We start from the raw sequence: 25,708 nt of genomic DNA on the forward strand, positions 1-25,708 counted from the left end.
AGCATATGGACTGTTTTGTTTCTGATTAGTAGTATTAGCAACTTAGTACTTAATATTCATATGTATTCATATATTAAGTATTCACGTGTAGACATGTCTTAAAGCAGAGGATACCTTTTCAATGGTTCAAAAACAAATAATCTGCAGTGTGTCTTATTCACTGCTTATGGACATAATTATCTGCAGTGTGTCTTATTGCAGATGTTTTAAAGCTATGTTAGAGGGCTGAATAAACAGCACTCCAGACACCAGTTATTTTGTGCTATCAACAAAATTTGTACTGTTGAAATGATTTCACACATCAGTCTGTATCGGATATTATCATCGTACCTTTTTTCTTGTAAAGTATCCAAAAACACATTTGTACACCTACTTTTAGCTAATAATTGTCTGTCTGTTTAGACTATTGTCTATAGTCCATGTTCAGAGCTCACTGTTGGCTGGAATTCACTAGAACTGGGTGACAGTGGGACGGGCACAGAGTCATGGTTTTACACTGCTGCATAACGTTCTGTAAACTAATGGTGTCATTACTGAATAATACAGGACAGGACAGTTATTCACCTAATGATCAGTTATTACAGCACTGACAGTTATTCACCTAATGATCAGTTATTACAGCACTGACAGTTATTCACCTAATGATCAGTTATTACAGCACTGACAGTTATTCACCTAGTGATCATTTATTACAGCACTGACAGTTATTCACCTAGTGATCAGTTATTACAGCACTGACAGTTATTCATCTAGTGATCAGTTATTACAGCACTGACAGTTATTCACCTAGTGATCAGTTATTACAGCACTGACAGTTATTCACCTAGTGATCAGTTATTACAGTACTGACAGTTATTCACCTAGTGATCAGTTATTACAGCACTGACAGTTATTCACCTAGTGATCAGTTATTACAGTACTGACAGTTATTCACCTAGTGATCATTTATTACAGCACTGACAGTTATTCACCTAGTGATCATTTATTACAGCACTGACAGTTATTCACCTAGTGATCAGTTATTACAGCACTGACAGTTATTCATCTAGTGATCAGTTATTACAGCACTGACAGTTATTCACCTAGTGATCAGTTATTACAGCACTGACAGTTATTCACCTAGTGATCAGTTATTACAGCACTGACAGTTATTCACCTAGTGATCAGTTATTACAGCACTGACAGTTATTCACCTAGTGATCAGTTATTACAGCACTGACAGTTAATCACCTAATGATCAGTTATTACAGCACTGAATTCACCTAGTGATCAGTTATTACAGCACTGACAGTTATTCACCTAGTGATCAGTTATTACAGCACTGACAGTTATTCACCTAGTGATCAGTTATTACAGCACTGACAGTTATTCACCTAGTGATCAGTTATTACAGTACTGACAGTTAATCACCTAGTGATCAGTTATTACAGCACTGAATTCACCTAGTGATCAGTTATTACAGCACTGACAGTTATTCACCTAGTGATCAGTTATTACAGCACTGACAGTTATTCACCTAGTGATCAGTTATTACAGTACTGACAGTTAATCACCTAATGATCAGTTATTACAGTACTGACAGTTAATCACCTAGTGATCAGTTATTACAGCACTGAATTCACCTAGTGATCAGTTATTACAGCACTGAATTCACCTAGTGATTCCAGGTGTTTCTAGTGTTACCTAATGTTTCTCTGGTAATGTAATAATTACAGCCCAAATTATATTTAAATATAACTCAGTATCTGAAGAGCTTCCAACTACTGGCAGCAATGAATAAAACACACTTCAGATTATTATGTCCATTAGTAAGTATAAACTCATGTGTGAAGTTAAATTGGGGCTAAGCAAGTGTGAAGCTAAATACATTTTTTCTTCACTCATATTTAAGTTTTTCTTATGAGAAAAATTGTGTTACTTAGTATAACTGACCATACAAAGGAGAAAAGCTCTTGTATCCTTTCACACTATTTTTTTTACAGCTTGGGTTGTGCAAATCACAATGTATCAAAACTACTGCTGATACCGCCCTCTTCATTTTCAATGGGATACATTTTGTTTATTTCATTTACTTGAATCAGTTAAAACCTGTAAATGATTCCACAATACAGGACACTGCCCATTCAAGGTGTTACATACAGCTAAGTTAAGAGCCTTATACTTGTCATTACACTTGCGCAAACAAATTTTAGCAGCTTCACTGACCCCTAACCCTAATCTCGTTAGTCATTATTTAATCACTGTGCAGAGGCTCAGAAGTACAAGTGTTCCATGCCAGAACAGTGTCTGGGTCCACAACAGTGCCTGGGTCCACAACAGTGTCTGGGTCCACAACAGTGTCTGGGTCCACAACAGTGCCTGGGTCCACAACAGTGCCTAGGTCCACAACAGTGTCTGGGTCCACAACAGTGTCTGGGTCCACAACAGTGCCTGGGTCCACAACAGTGTCTGGGTCCACAACAGTGTCTGGGTCCACAACAGTGTCCATGGTACATTCATGAATTTCACTACTGCTTTTATTGTAATAAATATTTACCACTTTTCATCAAGTTGAGATACGTTTATTCGTGCATCCTAGATTATCTCATAGACCACATACTTTGTTAATGAGTGCAGCTGGCAGGGATTACGTTTCACTTGGTAACCTTAGTCTTGTTGATTTTGAGTTTGACACATCTCACACGTTGTCGTGGAGTGTAAACAAAACGGGCACAATTTCAGAATGCGCTTAGTTCTAGAACACGACTAAACAAGCCAGAGATTTCTAAATGAGAAGGCGGGGCATCGATAATCCCCAGATTATTGTCTCTCATTGATGAACTCATGTTTATTCTTGTTTGCCACAGGAGATTACTGCACACTGTATGCCTTGCGTGTGGGGCTGGGTTATGTCAACACAGGACAGACGGCGACACACACTTCACTGATGCTGTCTGCCAGTAACAGGACCATTGGGAGACTGATGACTGACCTGTGGGGTCTACACCGGGGGCTCTGCTGACCTGACCCATGCATCACGGGGAAGACAGAGATGGGGTCGGGAGGCACCAAACCTCAACAGCTGCACCTGAAAAAATGCAACAAAGAGATACTGAACAAAGGTACACTGTGCTAATAATACTGCCATAATCAACAACAACAATAATTATTATTACATACTTGATTTCTATAATTTATTTACCATGAATTCAGGCACAAACTATTAGAAACAAGCATCTTCACTGCAGTTCATAAACGTATATATGTATATACACGAGACTCTCTGTAAGACGTCAGTAGATGTCCTGCACGAGAGTTCTGAGTACCATAACCCGTCCATCGTGTATACGGCTTTTTTCTTCTCTCCTTAGGTCATGTCCCAGTACCGGGTAATGAATGCTGCTAAATTAAATTACAAAAATGCCATGTATATATTTTACATTACTACACATATTAGGATTTCAAAATGTGTCTATTTTTTTCCTCTGAAGCCGTTATAGGTGAGTAATTAGAACCTTTATTAGTCCTGTAGCTAAATGTAGAACACTAGAGTACAATGCCTGCGTCTTAGATGTCATTTAAGATTCAAGAGAAAGAGCAAAAGAAATGAAAGCGTCTCCACACATTTGAGCTGCGCTTAAACTAGCTGAGCAGATTCATATATGCCACATGGCAAAGCGCATGAACACACGGTAACTCAAATGGGTCTAGTCGGTGGTCCCCAGATAACAGCAGCTAGAATGTTCCTGTGTTGGAGTACATTATAGCAGCACGCGCGCAGACGCACGCAGACGCGCGCAGTCTCACGCGCCCCTGTCCCCCCCCCCCCCCCCCCCCCCCCCAACGCTCCACCTCGCGGACAGCGATGCGCGCGGCCCTGCTGATCCAGCGCTGGTACCGACAGTCCGTGGCACGACTGGAGATGAGGCGCCGATGCACGTGGCGCATTTTCCAGTCCATCGAGTACGCGGTACAGCAGGACCAGATCAAAGTGAGTCACGAGACGGAGTGGGCCACATCTGAACGCTTATCGTGTTGCTCTGTGCACGTTACAAATTAGGATCCCCAATGCTTCATTTAGCGAGTAGATACGTTAATGAAGTCACATAGAGTAACCATGAGTAATCATAAAGGTTAAGAAAAATAAGAAAGGGTTAAGAATAAATTTTTAGTGGACATGTTTAGATTTTATTTCATTGCTTTGACTTGTTTGAGTTCTGAGTCAAGGACTCCAAGGATTCCAATTGGACAACTGTATTCCACAGTGGTTACAGCCAAACTGACACAGCTTTAGCACATACATTATACCTTGTAGTAAAACGTCTTTGATGTTCAACTCAGATATTGAGTAGAGGCATGCATAATATTTATGTAATTATGAAAAAGACGGGACTGCTAAAAGCAGTTTTTCCCATTGCAGATTTCTTTACCCAGTGTGTGTTCCATCTCTGTACAGTGTGTGTGTGTGTGTGTGTGTGTGTGTGTGTGTACATGTGTCCAGACCTGTGTGCTGCTCTCAGGAACACAGCGGTTGTGGGCCCTGTGTTCAGCACCACGATTCTGTTTCCTCCACAGCTGTACAATTTCTTTGGCTACCTCATGGATCACTTCACCTCTGTCAGCAGTGAACGTAAGTTTTACAGTTCCAGTAGGCAATGCAATGAAAGCACCCAGTGCAGCCTTAATCATTCTAGCACAGTTCATTATTTGGAAATTGACTCACCCATAAACACTGTACAGCATGTCATAGAAACACAACCATAAGAAAATTGCAAATCTAAATGGATATTTTTAATAACACAAACCATCTTCATTTCAAACTAAACATACAATGTATGCACGCATGTACCCAGGGAACAGGATATCCCACGTACTCCGCGAGAGTGAGGTATTCCATGGCACGGAGCAGGACTTCTGTTTGTGCTATAAGGACGTAGAGGTGACGGACACCTACAGCGGGCCACACCTCTCCTTCCCCCTCAACCTTCACCAGGTTGCCCAGCTGCTGGAGGCCTTCAGACACAAACAGGTAGGATGTGAGCCACACATATCCGGAAAGACACGAGTCACGGACATGATGGTGAGCCGGGTCTTGAAGTGTAAGGATCGTTTCTGATTGGTTGATATCATAATGATTGACAGCTGGCACCTTTTACCTTTTGGGGGAAATTTGGGCTAAAGTGTAATACAGACATTTGAATTGGTAACAGACTGCATCGTTCAGCCAGTGTGCTTATTAAAGTATAGTGGAGGTATATTTGGTAATGCATAAGCTGTCAGGTCATGAAATCCAGAGGTCTACATCACCACTGTCAGGTCATGAAATCCAGAGGTCTACATCACCACACTGTCAGGTCATGAAATCCAGAGGTCTACATCACCACACTGTCAGGTCATCCAGAGGTCTACATCACCACACTGTCAGGTCATCCAGAGGTCTACATCACCACACTGACACTAGCTGCTGAGATTCATGCTCTAGCTGCACCTTTTTTTACACTATAATTTCTGCAGTGCCTGCTATGCTGTTTAATGAATGAATGTCAGTCATAGAGAGCTTATTAACTGTTACTAGTGTGCTGAGGGGAACAGAGTTTGTGGGATTCTGGGAGCCGGTTTGCTCCATGTTCCTCTCCCATGATTCCGTGTGCTCTTCCCTAGTAGCTGCTCCATTCACGTTACGTCCTGCAGCTCCTCGGCGAGACCTGGAAACTGCTACGTGTCCTGCCAAACATCAACACGGTGTTCCTCTGCCGGGGCCAGGAGGTCACCATCTGTGGTAGGAGGAACACTGGTCAGCCAATGGGAGAGCAACTCATAGAACCAGAGATTTAGACAGAACTGAAAAAATGTAATATGTTTGGAAGCATATTGTTTTGAAATGAATCAGCAACAATACATTTCTATTGCTGTTTGAAAGAATCAATATGTGTTTTTTATCAATATGTTTGTTTTTAATTCAGGTTCATGTTTATACTTTTGTGCAAGCATCAGTACAGGCGATAATCTTCACTGCTGAATTTGTAATATGTTGTTGCTTCCTGAGGTCAAATTTTTTTCTACACAGGAGATCTGCATGGACACGTCGAGGACCTGCTCTTGGTCTTTTATAAGGTTAGTATTGTGAAGGACATGGCCGTACTCATGTACTCTCACGCTCATTAGCCCTGACCACAGCAAAGCTTTCCGTCCTCTACCAGAATGGTTTGCCATCGACGGAGACGCCGTATGTGTTCAACGGTGACTTTGTGGACCGCGGAAAAGACTCCATGGAGATTCTCTTGATCCTGTTTGCCTTCCAGCTGCTGTACCCCTGTGACGTCTACCTCAACAGGGGCAACCATGAAGACCACATTGTGAACCTGAGGTGCTTGGGGCTCATGAATGATTAACCCATAAATAATGCTATAAATGTGGGTATGTGGGTATGGTGTACAGCAGTCTGGAGTTCAGTCTGGTGTTCAGTCTGGTGTTCAGTATGGTGTTCAGTCTGGTGTTCAGTCTGGTGTTCAGTATGGTGTTCAGTATGGTGTTCAGTATGGTGTTTAGTCTGGTGTTCAGTCTGGTGTTCAGTATGGTGTTCAGTCTGGTGTTCAGTCTGGTGTTCAGTCTGGTGTTCAGTCTGGTGTTCAGTATGGTGTTCAGTCTGGTGATCAGTCTGGTGTTCAGTCTGGTGTTCAGTATGGTGTTCAGTCTGGTGTTCAGTATGGTGTTCAGTATGGTGTTCAGTCTGGTGTTCAGTATGGTGTTCAGTATGGTGTTCAGTCTGGTGTTCAAGGTTCCTCTGCTCCTCGTTCCAGGTATGGCTTCACTAAGGAGGTTCTTGGAAAGTACAAGGTGAGTGTCTTATTTGTGACACGCACGTGCACCACACAAACCATTAACTTCTGGAGTTTCCAGCTTAGGGTTCATTCTCGTGTGTCATCAATACCAGCAGCTTTCCCTGCACACTCTCGTAAATGAGCGGTGTGATGTGAGTCACTCACCTGAGGGATTACAGGATTAGACGGCCTACTGCCACCATCCCAGAGAAGCTCAGTCTGTCTGGAACACCTACTGAGCTACTAGAGGGTCACAACCTAGCAGGTGGGGATATACTGACAGAGAGTGTGACAGAGACAAAAAGTGTCAGAGGGTGAGTGGGAGTCAGAGAAAGACAGAGAGAGAGAGAGAGAGATAGACAGAGAGAGAGAGACAGAGAGAGAAACATATTTAGGTTTTAGATATCATTTAGAGTATTAGAAGCAGCTGCTAACACCACAGATAGCAGATTACCCTTAGCAGAATGGCTGTCTAAATGTATCATATCCACTTAGTGTTGATTATGTCTTGCTATTAGTAAGGAGCTAAGCTAACATAACTTCAGTACCTCATACTACAAATATGCTGGTGGTGTTAAATGAAGAATGAAGGAGCTTTCAGTAATGAGGCTTTGTTTTGAGAGAGAGTCTTCCTGGCCAGTACAGACATACGTCATATTTCTCGAACATTTTCTACTGTGCTACTGCAGATCTGAGTCTCGTTTATACCACTGACTGTCTAAGCACAAGCGATGTTTCAAACGCGTCACATGGCGCCGTGTCTGGTGTGTAAACGCCTCCAGGAATTCGGATTGATTTGTTTTGTACGTTCTGCATTGTGACATCACAGGTGCACGGGAAGAGGATTCTAAAGCTACTTCAGAGGATCTTTAGCTGGTTGCCCCTAGCGACGGTGATTGACCAGAAGGTGTTGGTTCTGCATGGTGGAATCTCTCATGCCACTGACCTCAGTGTCATTGCCAAATTGGAAAGACACAGAGTGAGCTGCTGTTGTAACTATGGCCAAGCACAAAACTCTAATCTCACCCAACACTGACCTTACATGTAACCACACCGTTCTGCAGCCCTCCACGAACCTCCAAACGTATTCTTTTTTTTAAAGTCCCATTGGGAAATAAACTTCCGTTTTTTTTTATCGAATTAAATGGTAGCTCGTCACTTATAGCAAACAATGTTCTGCTTTGCATCACTTTCTCTGCTGTTACAGACACAGCATTCACTGTGTCAGGAAGGTGCTGTGATCCTCATTGTCTTATGGACCTGTTTGTGTTCATCGTTTTGGCCCCTGACCCCTGACCCCTGACCCCGCCCCTGGCAGTATGTCTCTGTTCTCAGGCCTCCGCAGCGTCGGCAGATGGAGCCGCTATGGACACCTGGGGATGGTGTCTCACATGGGTGTTGCTCAGGCAACGGAGGGCGGAGACATGCCCGTTCGCTTAGTCCGGCTACGTTGCAGCTCCGCCTCCCATGCCATGTCTCCACCCGCACTGTGGAGGAGGAGCTACAGGAGAGGAGAAGATGGGCGGGGCTCAGTGCCTCCTGCGACAGGCTCCAGTACCCACGCTCGACGCCTGACCCCCACTCCCACGACCCCCAGGACGTAGATGAGTGGAAACAGGTTTGGAGCGATTGCAGGACTTCAAGTATGTCAATAATATACGTCAAGTTATATGTCAGTTAATTAAATGGACTCGTATCGGTACAATTTCCTCTCATTCTTTCGTGTTTACACTCTTCTCTCATTCTCTCGTGTTTATACTCATCTCAATCTCTCGTGTTTACACTCATCTCATTGTCTCAGATATACACTCTTCTCATTCTCTCATGTTTACACTCTTCTCTCATTCTCTCGTGTTTACACTCATCTCATTCTCTCGTGTTTACACTCATCTCATTCTCTCGTGTTTACACTCTTCTCTCATTCTCTCGTGTTTACACTCATCTCATTCTCTAGTGTTTACCCTCTCTCTCATTGTCTCAGATTTACACTTGTCTCATTCTCTTGTGTTTACACTCATCTCATTCTCTTGTGTTTACACCCTCAAATGCTGCTCTGTGTTATCATGATTTCTCGCAAATTTTCACACTCATATTCCTGCCTTTTCTCATTGGCCTGTTAAGGAGTGCGCACACACACACACACACACACACACACACACACACACACACACACACACACATTCACCTCTTTTCCTTCTCTGTTGGACTGCAGATTGTCGACTTGCTGTGGAGTGACCCGATGCTACGGGACGGCTGTGTCCTGAACGAGGTGCGTGGTGGCGGCTGCTACTGGGGTCCCGATGTCACGCGAGACGTCCTGCAGCGCCACAAACTGCAGCTGCTGATCCGATCGCACGAGTGCAAACAGGACGGTTACGAGTTCTGCCACAACCGCAGGGTCAGAGACTTGCACACACGATAGACATGCATATACACACACACACACACGCACACACGCACACACGCGCGATAGACATGCATATACTCACACACACACACACACACACACATCACACACGATAGACATGCATATACTCACACACACACACACACACACACACACACACACACACACGCGATAGACATGCATATACTCACACACACACACACACACACACACGATAGACATGCATATACACACACACACACACACACACACACACACACACACGATAGACATGCATATACATACACACACACACACACGATAGACATGCATACACACACACACACACACGATAGACATATACACACACACACACACGATAGACACACACACACACACACACGATAGACATACATACACACACACACACGATAGACATGCATATACACACACACACACGATAGACATACATATACACACACACACGATAGACATGCATATACACACACACACGATAGACATGCATATACACACACACACACACACACACACACACACACACGATAGACATGCATATACACACACACACACACGATAGACATGCATATACACACACACACACACGATATACATACATATACGTGGGTATGAACACACACACACACACGATAGACATGCATATATATGGGTATAAACACACACACACACACACACAATAGACATGCATACACATGGGTATAAACACACACACACACAATAGACAAACATTCACATATGGGTACAAACACACATGAGACATGCACACACAAATGGGTACACACACACAAAAAACACAAAAACGCAAACTCAGAAGAATAGTTCTCTAATGTCATATCGGCAATACTGAACTCCTCTGAATTGACCACCCCATCAGCTCTATGTAGTAGTCAGGTTTATGTAGTCATCAGGTCTATGTAGTAGTCAGGTGTATTTAGTAGTCAGGTTTATGTAGTAGTCAGGACTATGTAGTAGTCAGTTTTATGTATATGTCAGGTCTATGTTGTTGTCAGGTTTATGTAGTAGTCAGGTCTATGTTGTAGTGAGGTTTATGTAGTAGTGAGGTCTATGTTGTAGTGAGGTTTATGTAGTAGTCAGGTCTATGTTGTAGTGAGGTTAATGTAGTAGTCAGGTTTATGTAGTAGTCAGGTCTATGTGGTAGTCAGGTCTATGTAGTCATCAGGTTTATGTAGTAGTCAGGTCTATGTGGTAGTCAGGTCTATGTACTAGTCAGGTCTATGTGGTAGTCAGGTCTATGTAGCTCTTTGGCCATGTGCACAGGTGCTCACCGTATTCTCTGCGTCCAACTACTACGAGGTGGGCAGTAACAGAGGTGCGTACGTGCGGTTAGGACCCGACCTGAACCCGCATGTCATCCAGTACCAGGCCAGCCACTCCAGCAGAAACCTCACACCAAGACAAAGGTCAAGATATGAGCCCAAACCACACACACATATACACACACACACATATACACATACACATACACACACACACATATACACACAGATGCATGCACATATGCAATCTCTTTTTAAAAGCTCTAAAAGACACACACACACACAGATGCATGCAAATATGCAATCTCTTTAAAAAATCTAGCTCTAAAAGACACACACACACACGTATACATACATACAATAATGTATGTGCAATAATTATGTGCGCACACACACATAGATGCATGCACATATGCAAAGCTCTAAAGCATGCACACACACACACATTTGTCAGAATGCATGCACACAAAGATTAGTGATTAATAACAGAAAGTATTTGAGTGACAGTCTCAGTATTTGTGTGTGCATATGTATGTGGATGCATGTCTGTATGCGTGTGTGCATACCTATGTGTGTGTGGATGCATGTCTGTGTGTGTGTGTGTGTGTGTGTGTAGTGTTGGGCGAACAGAACGCTCTGCTCTTCATGCCCTGAGAGAACAGCTCTTTGCCCACAAGTCAGACCTCATCAATGCCTTCCAGGAATTTGACCCAGAGCACACAGGTAACACACACACACACACACACACACACACACACACACTACAGAATCCAGATATTTCACATAAGCCTAACATTACACTGAGAGCGCAAGATGTACTTGCAAGATGTGTGTTGCTCTATACAATCTTGATGTCTGTACAGGTGATCGCACACTGGTGATCGCACATACAGTTAAGTCCATATATATTTGGACAGAGACAACATTTTTTGTAATTTTGGTTCTATACATTACCGCAATGAATTTTGAACAAAACAATTCAGATGCAGTTGAAGTTCTGACTTTCAGCTTTAATTCAGCGGGTTGAACAAAACGATTGCATAAAAATGTGAGGAACTAAAGCATGTTTTCAACACAATGCCTTCATTTCAGAGGCTCAAAAGTAATTGGGCAGACTGTAATTGTAAATAAAATGTTCATTTCTAGTACTTGGTTGAAAACCCTTTGTTGGCAGTGACTGCCTGATGTCTTGAACTCAAGAACCAGACACTGCGTTTCCTCGTTTAATGCCCTGTCGGCTCTTCACTGGGGCGGTTTACACTTGCTGTTTGTGGGCCTTTGTGTCTGAAGTTTAGTCTTTAACAAGTGAGATGCTCAACTGGGTTGAGATCAGGTGGAGAGTGAGACCCACTGGAGAGAGTTGTTCACTTGCTTGGCTGTTGTGAAGGGGTTTCTCTTCACCATGGAGATTATTCTACGATCATCCACCACTGTTATCCTGATCATCCACCACTGTTATCCTGATCATCCACTAATATTGTAGCAATTTCTCAGATGTGTTTTTTTTTCTGTTTTTGCAGCTTAATGATGGTTTGTTTCACCTGCTCCTTTGACCGCATGTTTTCTTCACAGCAAAACCTTCCAAATGCAAGCAGCAAGCACCACACCTTAAATCAACTCCAGGCCTTTTATCTGATTAATTAAGAATTACATAACTAAGGGATTGCCCACGCCTGTCCATGAAATAGCCTTTGAGTCAATTGTCCAATTACATTTGGTCCCTTTAAAAACAGGGCGGCACATGTTAAGGAACTGAAACTCCTAAACCCTTCATCCAGTTTTAATGTGGATACCCTCAAATGAAAGCTGAACTTGACAATATATAACTATAACTTGAATATGTTTCAGTAAACAGGTAAAAAGACAAAATTTGTGTCAGTGTCCAAATATATATGGACCTAACTAGGAGATCGCACACAGGTGACCCAGCTGACTCTCACATGCTTCACATCACATGTGCACAACCATGTAAAGTCCTAAAACAGTTTGGTCCAGATAAACAGGTTGTATAGGAACTGCTCTCTACTCGTGTGGTTCTGCCTACATGACCCAGTCAGACCCACACACGTCCAAATCTGGAAGACCTCAAGAATCCCTACGTTAAATTCCTGTGTGGATAAACTATAAACATATTCTGAAAGAAACTTGGATGCACCTTGGTGGCTGCCATCGCCATCTAGTGGCTGTATTGCAAATGTCCAAGGATCTAACATGGGACACACAGACAGAGTGATCGGCACCTCCACTCTAGGAGGGCCACGCGGCAGTAATCTAGGAGGGCCACGCGGCAGTAATCTAGGAGGGCCACGCGGCAGTAATCTAGGAGGGCCACGCGGCAGTAATCTAGGAGGGCCACACAGCAGTAATCTAGGAGTGCCACGCAGCAGTAATCTAGGAGGGCCACGCAGCAGTAATCTAGGAGGGCCACGCAGCAGTAATCTAGGAGGGCCACACGGTAGTTATCTAGGAGGGCCACGCAGAAGTAATCTAGGAGGGCCACGCAGCAGTAATCTAGGAGGGCCACACGGTAGTTATCTAGGAGGGCCACGCAGCAGTAATCTAGGAGGGCCACGCAGCAGTAATCTAGGAGGGCCACGCAGCAGTAATCTAGGAGGGCCACGCGGCAGTAATCTAGGAGGGCCACGCGGCAGTAATCTAGGAGGGCCACGCGGCAGTAATCTAGGAGGGCCACGCGGCAGTAATCTAGGAGGGCCACACAGCAGTAATCTAGGAGTGCCACGCAGCAGTAATCTAGGAGGGCCACGCAGCAGTAATCTAGGAGGGCCACGCAGCAGTAATCTAGGAGGGCCACACGGTAGTTATCTAGGAGGGCCACGCAGAAGTAATCTAGGAGGGCCACGCAGCAGTAATCTAGGAGGGCCACACGGTAGTTATCTAGGAGGGCCACGCAGCAGTAATCTAGGAGGGCCACGCAGCAGTAATCTAGGAGGGCCACGCGGCAGTAATCTAGGAGGGCCACGCGGCAGTAATCTAGGAGGGCCACGCGGCAGTAATCTAGGAGGGCCACGCGGCAGTAATCTAGGAGGGCCACACAGCAGTAATCTAGGAGTGCCACGCAGCAGTAATCTAGGAGGGCCACGCAGCAGTAATCTAGGAGGGCCACGCAGCAGTAATCTAGGAGGGCCACGCAGCAGTAATCTAGGAGGGCCACACGGTAGTTATCTAGGAGGGCCACGCAGAAGTAATCTAGGAGGGCCACGCAGCAGTAATCTAGGAGGGCCACACGGTAGTTATCTAGGAGGGCCACGCAGCAGTAATCTAGGAGGGCCACGCGGCAGTAATCTAGGAGGGCCACGCGGCAGTAATCTAGGAGGGCCACGCGGCAGTAATCTAGGAGGGCCACGCAGCAGTAATCTAGGAGGGCCACGCAGCAGTAATCTAGGAGGGCCACGCAGCAGTAATCTAGGAGGGCCACGCAGCAGTAATCTAGGAGGGCCACGCGGCAGTAATCTAGGAGGGCCACGCGGCAGTAATCTAGGAGGGCCACGCGGCAGTAATCTAGGAGGGCCACGCGGCAGTAATCTAGGAGGGCCACGCAGCAGTAATCTAGGAGTGCCACGCAGCAGTAATCTAGGAGGGCCACGCAGCAGTAATCTAGGAGGGCCACGCAGCAGTAATCTAGGAGGGCCACGCAGCAGTAATCTAGGAGGGCCACACGGTAGTTATCTAGGAGGGCCACGCAGAAGTAATCTAGGAGGGCCACGCAGCAGTAATCTAGGAGGGCCACACGGTAGTTATCTAGGAGGGCCACGCAGCAGTAATCTAGGAGGGCCACGCAGCAGTAATCTAGGAGGGCCACGCAGCAGTAATCTAGGAGGGCCACGCAGCAGTAATCTAGGAGGGCCACGCAGCAGTAATCTAGGAGGGCCATACAGCAGTAATCTAGGAGGGCCACGCAGCAGTAATCTAGGAGGGCCACGCAGCAGTAATCTAGGAGGGCCACGCAGCAGTAATCTAGGAGGGCCACACGGTAGTTATCTAGGAGGGCCACGCGGCAGTAATCTAGGAGGGCCACGCGGCAGTAATCTAGGAGGGCCACGCGGCAGTAATCTAGGAGGGCCACGCGGCAGTAATCTAGGAGGGCCACGCAGCAGTAATCTAGGAGGGCCACACAGCAGTAATCTAGGAGGGCCACGCAGCAGTAATCTAGGAGGGCCACGCAGCAGTAATCTAGGAGGGCCACGCAGCAGTAATCTAGGAGGGCCACGCAGCAGTAATCTAGGAGGGCCACGCAGCAGTAATCTAGGAGGGCCACACAGCAGTAATCTAGGAGGGCCACGCAGCAGTAATCTAGGAGGGCCACGCAGCAGTAATCTAGGAGGGCCACACAGCAGTAATCTAGGAGGGCCATACAGCAGTAATCTAGGAGGGCTATACAGCAGTAATCTAGGAGGGCCACGCAGCAGTAATCTAGGAGGGCCACAAAAGAGCAGTTATCTTATGATCTGAATCTGTACTGAGGATCCTGAGATATTCCAGGTTTTCTTTCTGTTTGAGGTCTTTGTAAACCTGAACCAGCTAAACAGACAATGTTCTTTACGCTCAATTACACCAGATTCAACCTGTCAGTTATATAGCACACTCACCCCCACACACCCCCACTCACACGCTTGCCCTTTGCCCCAGGCATGATCTCCACCAATCACTGGGCTGTTGCCATGGAGAGGGTGCTGCGTCTGGGCCTGCCCTGGAGGGTGCTGAGGTCACAGCTGCTGGTGAACCAGGATGTGGGTCAGGACGACATGATGAACTACCATCACTGGTTCAGGGAGCTCAGCCTCTCACACCCCAACAACTGGGTGGGCACACACGACAGGGTGGGGCGGGACAGAGGGAGGAGCATGACAGAGTGGGGCGGAGCAGAGAAGGGCGGAGCAACAGGTTAGACAATTAAGATGTTACAGAGAGTTTGATTAGAGGTGCTGCATAAGCTACAGGGGGTCAAACCAGGTCAGACTGTGGGCCACAGGACTGCACTGTTCAGTGTGTTTTCCCTTAACAGCCATCAGTGTCACAACCTGATGTGAGAAGACATTCTTTACCGTTTCCTCTTCCTCTCTCTCACCAGCTAGCACACGAGGGGCTTCTGGAGACCATGTACAGACACCACTCCAGTCTGGAGACCATCTTCAGAATCATAGACACAGACCACTCAGGCAAGGACAGCATCTCTGCTCACCTGACCATCGTGGTCTTAATAACACATATAGAGCTGCCGTCCTCGTTGAAGTCGATAGTTATAGCTGCTCTCTGAACCCGGCCTGTACTGCAGTCTAGTACCTAAAGCACTAAAGGAGAACTAAATTGAGAACATAGTCCAGCATGTAAGCAGACGTCTGTACATGAATGTATTCTAGAGTTCTCAAGTTTTAAATGCATTGCACATTTTCACATGGTACCTCCCTTGCCAAGCTCTACACTGCTGCCTGATTGGGTAATCAATAGGGATGCACCGAAAATTCGGCCACCGAAAATTTTCGGACGAAATGGCTTAAATTTGCATTTTCGGTTTTCGGCCGAAATACTTTCATCACCGAAACAACACGGCCGAAACAATGTGCTGTGATGACGCAAGCAAAAATCGCCACCTGCACGCGCTTATTTGTATAAAGCTAGCAAAAAAGTTTTCCAGTGATGGCGCCAAGGCAAAGGACATTACACCAAAAATTATGGAACTCGCTGCCTTAGACGATCAGCCGTTCTCTGTCGTAGGGATTTCGTAGGCTAATAGAGCACATTGAGCCCCGTTATGTTTTGCCGAGCAGACGACATTTCTTAGAAGTGTGGTTACCTGAGCTGTTTAATGTTGTTGCAACTCACGTCACGTTTTTATGAGAGAATTTATATTTATCTTTCAGGCCAGTCAGTTATAATTAAATTTAACTCGTATAAAATACATATATTTATCCTCTCAGATAAAAACGGTCTGCAAGCGAGTTAAATTTAATTAGTGGTCGGCCATTGTCAGCGTTATCGCCGTTAACGGCCCACCACTAATTTTATTTTATAATATGCATTACTGTAATGTCAGTGCTAAATAAATATTTTCAAATCAAATTTTATAGTTGATTTATTCTTTGAACAGCAATGCCTTGATTTTAGTGAGGTTAGCCATAAATCCAGTGTTACTAATAATTGGCATAACGTATTTCGGTGTTTCGGTTTTCGGCTTTCGGCCTTGGTTTCCTCATTTTCGGTTTTCGGTTTCGGCTAAGAATTTTCATTTCGGTGCATCCCTAGTAATCAATAACCCCTCCCCCTTTGCCCACTAACCCCACCCTCCCCCAAGGGCTCATCTCCCTGGAGGAGTTTCGTCAGACGTGGAAACTGCTCAGCTCCCAGCTGCAGACGGAGGTCAGTGATGAGGTCGTCTCCAGCCTGGCCTCCTGCATCGACTTCAACAAGGACGGCAGCATCGACATCAATGAGTTCATGGAGGCCTTCAGGCTGGTGCACTGCATGCAGCCGCAGACAGAGGGCAGTGTGAACACGGGGGCGGGCCCTCAACCCTAGGAGAGGAGCCCCTGGTTGGACACTCAGCCTCTTGGCACGCGACTGGAGAGTCTTGTGGCGCTCTAATTGGTCACGTTCCAAATACGTTTTGCTACCTGAACAACATTTTCAGTTCAGTGGAACAAACTGAACTCATTTTGTGCATTTGCACATACCGAGTAAATGTGCAAATGCCAAGTGCACAAATGACATAGGAAATGACCAGAGATGTAGAGACGAGGGGTTTTGCCACATGTAGGGGTTTCACCTACTAATCCTTTAAAGTAGATATAATTTGTTTTACCTTAATTATTAATCAGTCTCGTTAATTTTAGAATCAGTCTCATATTCTAATTATACCAGAACCACAAGTTTAGTTATCAACTAAAGGTAATGAATGGTTTGGTATCTGAAGGATTTAACAATGAATTCTTTGGAGGTTTTGGCAACAACCACTTTTGAATGACATCAACACAGACCATTTGGTGAAAATAAATGATACATTTATTTAAAACCAACTATTCTAAAACAAACAGCATCAACAAGGATCAGTACATTTACAGTGAAGACTCAGCATCTAGTGTGTGTGTGTGTGTGTGTGTATAAAAAAAAGGGGAGGAGTAAGTGTGCGCGCTTGTGCGCGTGTGAGGAGGCGGAGTTGTAATCTCAGTTCTCCTATGGAGAACAAAGCAACTAAAATGGCGCCGACTTTAAACAGTAGAGCAGCACGACTGTGTTAATGAGCTCAGCTGGTTTATTCCAACGTGGTCAGAACAAAGAGTAATGGCGCTGGCTTAATAACTAAAAATTAATGTAGTGTGTCTGAGAATGGGAACTACAAGTTGTCAAATATTCAGAAGATAAAACATGGAGATTGCATACCAGGTGGAGAACTTGTGTGTACAAATCTTAACGAAGTTTATGAAAATAAAGTTAAACATTCAGAATGTATTAACAGAAAACTTGGTTAACTCTGCAGTTCAAGTAACTTTGCCCTTCTATAAACTATGCCCAGCGTTAAGAGTCTCACGTGTTGAGTGTTTTGGGTGGTTTCCTCGTCCTCCCTGAATTCTCCTGGAATTAGGAGGGAATTTCCACCGCCAACTCCTCGTTGATTAAAAGCGATGTCGTCCAGGTGTGCTGGGGAATCGTCCAGGAATGAGAGTCTCGTTCACGGTTTAACAGGGAGTTGATCGCCTTTGTTTCAGTCCGTGTGGCCGCGTTAGCAAGCTTGATTGAAGTAGTTAGGTGAATCTGTTGTCGCGGTACCGTTGATCAGTTGCTGGTTAGATTGCACCGTAACTCGGGCTCGTTAATTAAGTAGTACGACTTTCAGCTGTTTGCTGTTAGTCGTTGCAAAGTTCGCGTGTTCTCAAAGAAAACCGGAGAGAGAGAGAAGTGGCGGAGCCTCTCTTTAATAGGTCTAACCTCGTGTCAGTCAAACCAGAGAGAGAAGGAGATATTACGGAGCCTCTCTTTAATAGGTCTAACCTATGTGTCGGTCAAACCAGAGAGAGAGAGATGAATGGCTGTTCAGGGTATTTAAACACCTGAACTGTAGACACACCCTTACTTCCGTCAAAGCAAGCTTGTTCAATGTGTTGCCAGTGGTACTGCCACCTGCTAGTTTAGCATGGTACCTACACACAGCTGCATTCAGGAACAGCCCAAATCTGAACCCACGGAGCCATCTGGGATGGTGTGGACCACCATTTGAGTAAAGATGGGCCAGGTGGATATAAACACTGTAGTACTGTGGTGGGTTCAAGTTTCCAGGGCTGCACACACAAACACCCAGACTGCTTCTGAGAGGACTTTCTTAGCATCTGTAAAGTCAGATCGACACAGGCACATAGAGAAATCCCTGAGGGTTATCAAACCTGTTTTTCCAAGTGCTGTAGTCACGTTGTACATGTTCTTTGCATATTGAGTCGTGAATTTAAACTGTACCGACACCTGATTTAATAGTTTGCAGTTTATAAAGAACAAAAAACAAAATGTTCTTTATTTAACCACAAAAACTTTATTTAAGGCAGTTTAAGTGCTTACAGCTCATACTGTACATCCTCATCTGCTTTACAAAAACCCATCAATAAAAGGCGTTATTTACATGGGCTCACGGTGCCAGTCCTGCTCCATTCATTACTCGTGTTCTTCTCCCAAGAGCAAACATCACAGTGGACTACTGAAAATGATTTGTTATTCCAAAATAAAGACACTAACAATAAACTTGGAAAATACACAATTTCCTGCATCAAAGCTGGAGAATCCACCTAAACAATCGAGTGGAGATTTAACTGTGACCACATGACCCTGATGAGGTGGTGGACCACAGAGGAGAGGACACTGCTCTGCTGAGACGTGAGGACACTGCTCTGCTGAGACGTGAGGACACTGCTCTGCTGAGACGTCAGGACACTGCTCTGCTGAGACGTCAGGACACTGCTCTGCTGAGACGTGAGGACACTGCTCTGCTGAGAAGTGAGGACACTGCTCTGCTGAGACGTGAGGACACTGCTCTGCTGAGACGTGAGGACACTGCTCTGCTGAGACGTGAGGACACTGCTCTGCTGAGACGTGAGGAGAGGACACTGCTCTGCTGAGACGTGAGGAGAGGACACTGCTCTGCTGAGACGTGAGGAGAGGACACTGCTCTGCTGAGACGTGAGGAGAGGACACTGCTCTACTGAGACGTGAGGAGAGGACACTGCTCTACTGAGACGTGAGGAGAGGACACTGCTCTACTGAGACGTGAGGAGAGGACACTGCTCTACTGAGACGTGAGGAGAGGACACTGCTCTACTGAGACTGGAGTCCCAGGGACAGAGAGAGGATGAATTACTGAGGGCCCATATCCTTGAGTGAACTGAGTGAAATAGGGTTGAATGTGAAGGTGTGTGTGTGCGCGTGCGTGCATGTGTGTGTATATATGTGTGTGTGTGTGTGGGCTACAGGAGGAGAGGTGGGCCGCTGGGTCAGCTGAGTTTTCCTGCCCTCACATGGACACTATCTTGCAGGCCCTGTTCAATAATCTTGATGTCGTCCAGGTCATCTTTGATCACACTGATCAGGTGACTGAGACCGTCCTGCTGTTGCTTCAGGTGCTGTAGGAGAGAGAGAGAGAGAGAGAGACAGAGTTTAAACACACACACACACACACACAGGGTAAATAGGCCTGTGTGCACACACAAGTGTGAAGAGATGATACCATAACCAAATTACCAAATTCATTACAAAAACTCAATTGTGAGTTGCACCCAATGCATGCAGGGACCCACACACACACACACACCCAACGCATGCAGGGACCCACACACACACACCCAACGCATGCAGGGACCCACACACACACCTGTTTGATCTCTCTGAGCAGGTCCGTGTCTACTATGTATCTCTCCTCAGAGCGCACAGTGCCATAGTGATTCTGCATCCGGATCTGGGACATTAGTTCATTCAGACGACCCTGCAACACGTGTGCACACACACAGAAAGAGAGGTGTGTGTGTGTGTGTGAGAGAGAGGGAGAGGGAGGAGGTGTGTGTGAGAGAGAGAGAGAGAGAGAGAGGGAGGAGGTGTGTGTGTGAGAGAGAGAGGGAGGAGGTGTGTGTGTGAGAGAGAGAGGGAGGAGGTGTGTGTGTGAGAGAGAGAGAGAGAGAGGGAGAGAGAGAGAGAGAGAGGGAGGGAGGAGGTGTGTGTGAGAGAGAGAGAGGAGGTGTGTGTGTGTGTGAGAGAGAGAAAGAAAGAGAGTAGGTGTGTGTGTGTGAGAGAGAAAGAAAGAGAGTAGGTGTGTGTGTGTGAGAGAGAGAGAGAGAGAGAGAGAGAGAGAAATTAGCTCACAGTAAGTGGCACACACTTGTGTAACTTCCAGCCCTGGTAATCATGTGAGATGGAAGGGTGTGTGTGCGTGTGTGTGGTCTGTCCTTGGGGTCTCTTGAATGAGGACTGTCTCAGGAACACGGTGTTTTAGCACAGACCTTTCCTCCACCTCCCTTCACAGAGAGTCTGACCTACACTGAATCATTAGAGTTCTTACAGAATCTCCTGACATTTCAGAGCCTGAATCTTTAGTGCGGTTCTTACATTAATACTGCAACTGATTCTGAATCGTTACTGTTAAATTCTGACCTCAAGTCATTAAGTCCACGTTCAGACTGAATCTGAATGATTATTGCGTCTGATCGTCACTGCCAAGTTCACAGTGAATCATCAGTTTGACTCACCGTCTGACTCACGTCCACTGACTCGTTTGGACTCACCTTGAACTGTGTGGGAGCGTTGAGTTCAGATTGAATCGTGTCCAGCTGAACCCGGAGGTGTTCTTCATCCATCTGGATGGCATAACCACTCTTCCTCTGAATCTCCTGTCTTATCAGCACCTACACACACACACACACACTTTCTAACTCAAAAATCAACAGAAATCGCACCACACCACACGTCAGGTCTTTAGCTGTGCATACGGGTTAACCCTGACGTGACAGGCAGGTTGTGTTAACAGGAGGAGACCCTGTGGTGTAAGAGTGGGCTGAGAGAGGCGTGTGGTTGGACTCCTGCCTGGTGCCGTACGGGTGCAGTGGTGCTGTGTTCTGTGCAGGGGCGCAGATGGCACTGGGGACGGGGGGGACATGTCCCCTCCAGATTTAGGGTGTACTCACACTAGGCACGGTTTGCTCGTTCCGTGCTGGGGCCCGGTTATCCCCCCTCCCCACTCCCCCTCTGGCCTGCACTCACACTGGCTTCAGCAACCCGGCCCGAGCACGCTTACGTCATCACAGCTCGCACAACACTATGGAGTTCACGATTCTCTTTTTATTGTATTTTTGGAGTGGTTTTGGGAGTGCAGAAACACGGTGCAAGCACAGATTTATCGATCATTTAACACAACGATTGTCTGCTAATCGCTTTGCCGCTATGACTGTTTAACGTGAGCGTCGCATCACTGACGTCATGTTTGAGTTCCAGCGAAATGAACCAATCACACGAGGCACCAAGCGGGCCCGGGCACGGATAGCGCTCACACTAGAAGCGAACCGTGCCCGAGTCCACATGAATCGTGCCCTGGCCCACCTCTTCAAGAGGGCCCGAGCACGGTTAACTGATCTGGGCCCGGGCACGGTTGGAGCGCTCACACTAGCCAAACGAACCGTGCTTCGGCAGGGAACCGTGCCCGGGCTCGGATCACAGAGCCTAGTGTGAGTACGCCCTTAAATTGACCCCATCCGAAGTCTAGCATCTACAAGCATAAACGTATATATTGTACAGCTTGGTCCGCCTCACTTCAGAATTTCCATCTGCGCCCCTGGTTCTGTGTGACAGGTGAACCCAGGTGTGTGAGGTCCAGGTGTGTGAGGTCCAGGTGTGTGAGGTCCAGGTGTGTGAGGTCCAGGTGTGTGAGGTCCAGGTGTGTGAGGTCCACCTGTAAAACGCGGTGTGACAGGTCCATCAGCTTCCGCTTGTACTGAGAGATCTTCGCCCCCGTCGTTCCTTGGTTCTTCTGGAGCTCACTGATGTCGTTGGAGATGATCTGCATCACACACACACACATATACACACACATATACATGCACATACACACACACACACACACACACACACACACACACACACACACACACATACACATACACATACACACACACATACACACACACACTCATATATATATATATATATACACACATACACATACACACACCCACACACACAGGTAACGTAATGGTGTGGTGAGCCCGGCGTGGTGAAGCTACATTCTGAAGGCACCAACAACGCGAGCTGCTGAACCTCACTCACATCTACTCTGGTCTGGTGTTGTTTGGTCATCTGTTCCTGGATCTTCAATCTGCGGAGTAACTCCTTAAACCCGACCATTGGCACTGGAATTAACCTACAAACACACACACACACGATGCAGCATCACTAAAACTGATCTGTTACATCAAGGTTTCAATATTAATAAATATTCTTAAAATGCATCCATCAGAAAAAACTAAACACTTAATTCAGTCACTAAAGTAAACACTCTAAACACTCCCTTTATTTGTGCTAATCTTTATTTTAAACACCGTAAAAGAAACAGAGGCATCAGACACGGGTTGCTACAGAACACCTACTTCTCTGGGTCTGGATTGTCCACTTTAGCCTGTTCCCATATGATGGGATCCACTCCTGAAATCAACAAGAACCACGTACTCAACGAAAGAGATGATTTAGTGTCTCGGGGTCGGGGGAGGAACATGGGGGGAGGGGTTGTGGGGAACATGGGGGAGGGGTTGTGGGGAACATGGGGGGAGGGGTTGTGGGGAACATGGGGGGAGGGGTTGTGGGGAACATGGGGGGAGGGGTTGTGGGGAACATGGGGGGGAGGGGTTGTGGGGAACATGGGGGGAGGGGTTGTGGGGAACATGGGGGGAGGGGTTGTGGGGAACATGGGGGAGTGTTTGGTTGTGGGGAACATGGGGGGGAGGGGTTGTGGGGAACATGGGGGGAGGGGTTGTGGGGAACATGGGGGGAGGGGTTGTGGGGAACATGGGGGAGTGTTTGGTTGTGGGGAACATGGGGGAAGTGTTTGCTTGTGGATCACTGGGAGAAGATCTCAGTGAACCACGCTTTGCCACAAGCAGAAGGCCCCAGCCAGCAGGCCTGTGAGCAGGAGAGCGCCCCCTACCTGCGGGAGGGTTGTGCAGGAGCTGTTTGAGCTGCGCGGGGGAGAGGGCGGTGCGGGTGACGGCCATGGCCACGCCCATCTGCTGTAGCTGCAGCTTGACGTTGGCCTGCTCCACGTAGCTGAACAGGGTGGTGGCCGGAACACGCTTGGACGTGCCGTTGGGGGAGCGCTCCACCACGTAGATGATCACCTCCGTCCTGAACACACACACACACGCACACACTTAGTGGTCATCACACTTGGATTACAGGGTGTATAATTCATTCTCAATATCCAGCAGAAGTAATAGACTTATAATAATTAAAAATTTTTTCAACTATACTGTGGTGATGCAGGGGGTGTGGTTAATGGGAGGGCGTGGTTGATGGGAGGTGTGGTTAATGGGAGGGCGTGGCGGTGCGGGGGGCGTGGTTAATGGGAGGGTGTTGTGGTGCAGGGAGGTGTGGCTAATGGAAGGGTGTGGTTGTGCAGGGGGCGTGGTTAATGGGAGGGCGTGGTGGGAGATGAACTGACTGGTCGTCAGGCAGACCTCGGACGCCCTCCACGTTGACCGTGAGGGGGGAGTTAATGGGAGGGTGTGGTTGTGTAGGGGGCGTGGTTAATGGGAGGGTGTGGTTGTGTAGGGGGCGTGGTTAATAGGAGATGAACTGACTGGTCGTCAGGCAGCGCTCGGACGCCCTCCACGTTGACTGTTAGGGTGGAGTTGCTTCCCAGAACTTTGTGTAGCGACTCCACCAACTGCTGCTGCTGCATACGAACATCCACCTCCTTCTTATTGAGAGAGAGAGCCACCAGACCGTCCTCGTCCTTACTGCTGGGGACACAACTGTAGCCCACCGCCTGGGGGGACAGAGCAAGAATGTGAGCAGAGAGAGAGAGAGAGAGAGAGAGAGAGAGAGAGAGAGAGAGAGAGAGAGAAGGAGGGAGGGGGAGAAGGAGAGAAAGGGAGAGAGAGGAGAGAAAGGGAGAGAGAGGAGAGAGAAAGGGAGAGAGAGGAGAGAGAAAGGGAGAGAGAGGAGAGAAAGAGGGAGAGAGAGGAGAGAAAGAGGGAGAGAAGGACAGAGAAAGGGAGAGAGAAGAAGAGAAAGGGAGAGAGAAGAAGAGAAAGGGAGAGAGAAGGAGAGAAAGGGAGAGAGAAGAAGAGAAAGGGAGAGAGAAGAAGAGAAAGGGAGAGAGAAGAAGAGAAAGGGAGAGAGAAGGAGAGAGAGAGAGATATGATGAGGTGATTGGACATGGATGCCCATCTGTGGATGACAGGAGTCTGGTGAGTAATGTGTCCAGCGGGGGGCGCTGTGACAGACCTTGAAGCGACAGAAGGGGTTCTCCTGCGTGAAGTCTACAGGGGGGATGTTGTTGTTGAAGTAGCCCCTCCCTGTGCCCCAGAACGCCTGCAGCTGGTTCCACTTGGCCAAGATGGCATCGCGCTCGTCGTTGAGGAGTGTGGGAGCGGACAGGGCGCTGGCCGTGTTGATCAGCTGGTTGGTCTGGGCAGGAGCCTGGGCCTGGAGCCCGAACAACCCACCTGTGGGAGCAGCACCGCGGAGAACATCCAGATCAAAGCACCGCGAGACTGTGACGGACTCACAACACATCAGTCCAGTGTTCTGCAGAGAACACTGGTGAACGCTGCACTGTTGGGGTCTAGAACGGACCACACCAACCATCCTGCAGGTTAAACCCCAAACCCAAATCTCCCAAACCGGTCACACTGCCAAACCCCTCCTCCCCTCCCCTCCACCCTCTCCTCCCCTCCACCCTCCCCTCCACCCTCTCCTCCACCCTCCCCTCCCCTCCACCCTCCCCTCTCCTCCCCTCCACCCTCCCCTCCCCTCCACCCCTCCCCTCCACCCTCCCCTCCCCTCCACCCTCTCCTCCCCTCCACCCTCTCCTCCACCCTCCCCTCCCCTCCACCCTCCCCTCTCCTCCCCTCCACCCTCCACCCTCCCCTCCACCCTCCCCTCTCCTCCCCTCCACCCTCTCCTCCACCCTCCCCTCCCCTCCCCTCCTCCCCTCCTCCACCCCTCCACCC

General features: G+C 47.3%; 2 protein-coding genes across 2 annotated transcripts; one reads left to right on the top strand and one right to left on the bottom strand.

Annotated features, from left to right (window-relative positions):
* The first annotated feature begins 2,877 nt into the window (after positions 1-2,877).
* On the top strand, positions 2,878-19,095 carry ppef2b (protein phosphatase with EF-hand domain 2b). The gene is made up of 17 exons (XM_076988835.1): positions 2,878-3,101; positions 3,351-3,368; positions 3,843-3,970; positions 4,555-4,609; positions 4,833-5,008; positions 5,644-5,758; positions 6,047-6,093; positions 6,180-6,346; positions 6,780-6,816; positions 7,630-7,779; positions 8,119-8,418; positions 9,013-9,198; positions 10,504-10,646; positions 11,119-11,225; positions 15,150-15,322; positions 15,592-15,679; positions 16,813-19,095. The coding sequence occupies exons 1-17, from the start codon at positions 3,032-3,034 to the stop codon at positions 17,034-17,036; spliced, it is 2,184 nt and encodes a 727-aa protein (XP_076844950.1). The 5' UTR covers positions 2,878-3,031; the 3' UTR covers positions 17,037-19,095.
* nup54 (nucleoporin 54) lies at positions 18,976-25,352 on the bottom strand. The gene is made up of 9 exons (XM_076988834.1): positions 24,981-25,352; positions 24,332-24,519; positions 23,680-23,876; positions 23,126-23,180; positions 22,806-22,899; positions 22,432-22,539; positions 21,272-21,391; positions 20,368-20,478; positions 18,976-20,119 (listed from the first exon to the last, which is right to left on the bottom strand). The coding sequence occupies exons 1-9, from the start codon at positions 25,341-25,343 to the stop codon at positions 19,991-19,993; spliced, it is 1,365 nt and encodes a 454-aa protein (XP_076844949.1). The 5' UTR covers positions 25,344-25,352; the 3' UTR covers positions 18,976-19,990.
* Between the last annotated feature and the right edge of the window lie 356 nt (positions 25,353-25,708).

The sequence above is a fragment of the Brachyhypopomus gauderio genome, unplaced genomic scaffold (genome assembly GCF_052324685.1).
Source record: "Brachyhypopomus gauderio isolate BG-103 unplaced genomic scaffold, BGAUD_0.2 sc64, whole genome shotgun sequence".
In the NCBI taxonomy this organism is placed as follows: Eukaryota; Metazoa; Chordata; class Actinopteri; order Gymnotiformes; family Hypopomidae; genus Brachyhypopomus; species Brachyhypopomus gauderio.

Coding starts and splice junctions, on each gene's coding strand:
- ppef2b (XM_076988835.1), top strand. CDS start 3,032: ATGGGGTCGGGAGGCACCAAACCTCAACAGCTGCACCTGAAAAAATGC. Junction 3,971..4,554: donor TACAGCAGGACCAGATCAAA/GTGAGTCACGAG, acceptor TTTCCTCCACAG/CTGTACAATTTCTTTGGCTA. Junction 15,680..16,812: donor CATAGACACAGACCACTCAG/GCAAGGACAGCA, acceptor CCCTCCCCCAAG/GGCTCATCTCCCTGGAGGAG.
- nup54 (XM_076988834.1), bottom strand. CDS start 25,343: ATGGTTGGTGTGGTCCGTTCTAGACCCCAACAGTGCAGCGTTCACCAG. Junction 21,392..22,431: donor TGTCACACCGCGTTTTACAG/GTGGACCTCACA, acceptor GTGTGTGTGTAG/GTGCTGATAAGACAGGAGAT. Junction 20,120..20,367: donor TGCTCAGAGAGATCAAACAG/GTGTGTGTGTGG, acceptor TCTCTCCTACAG/CACCTGAAGCAACAGCAGGA.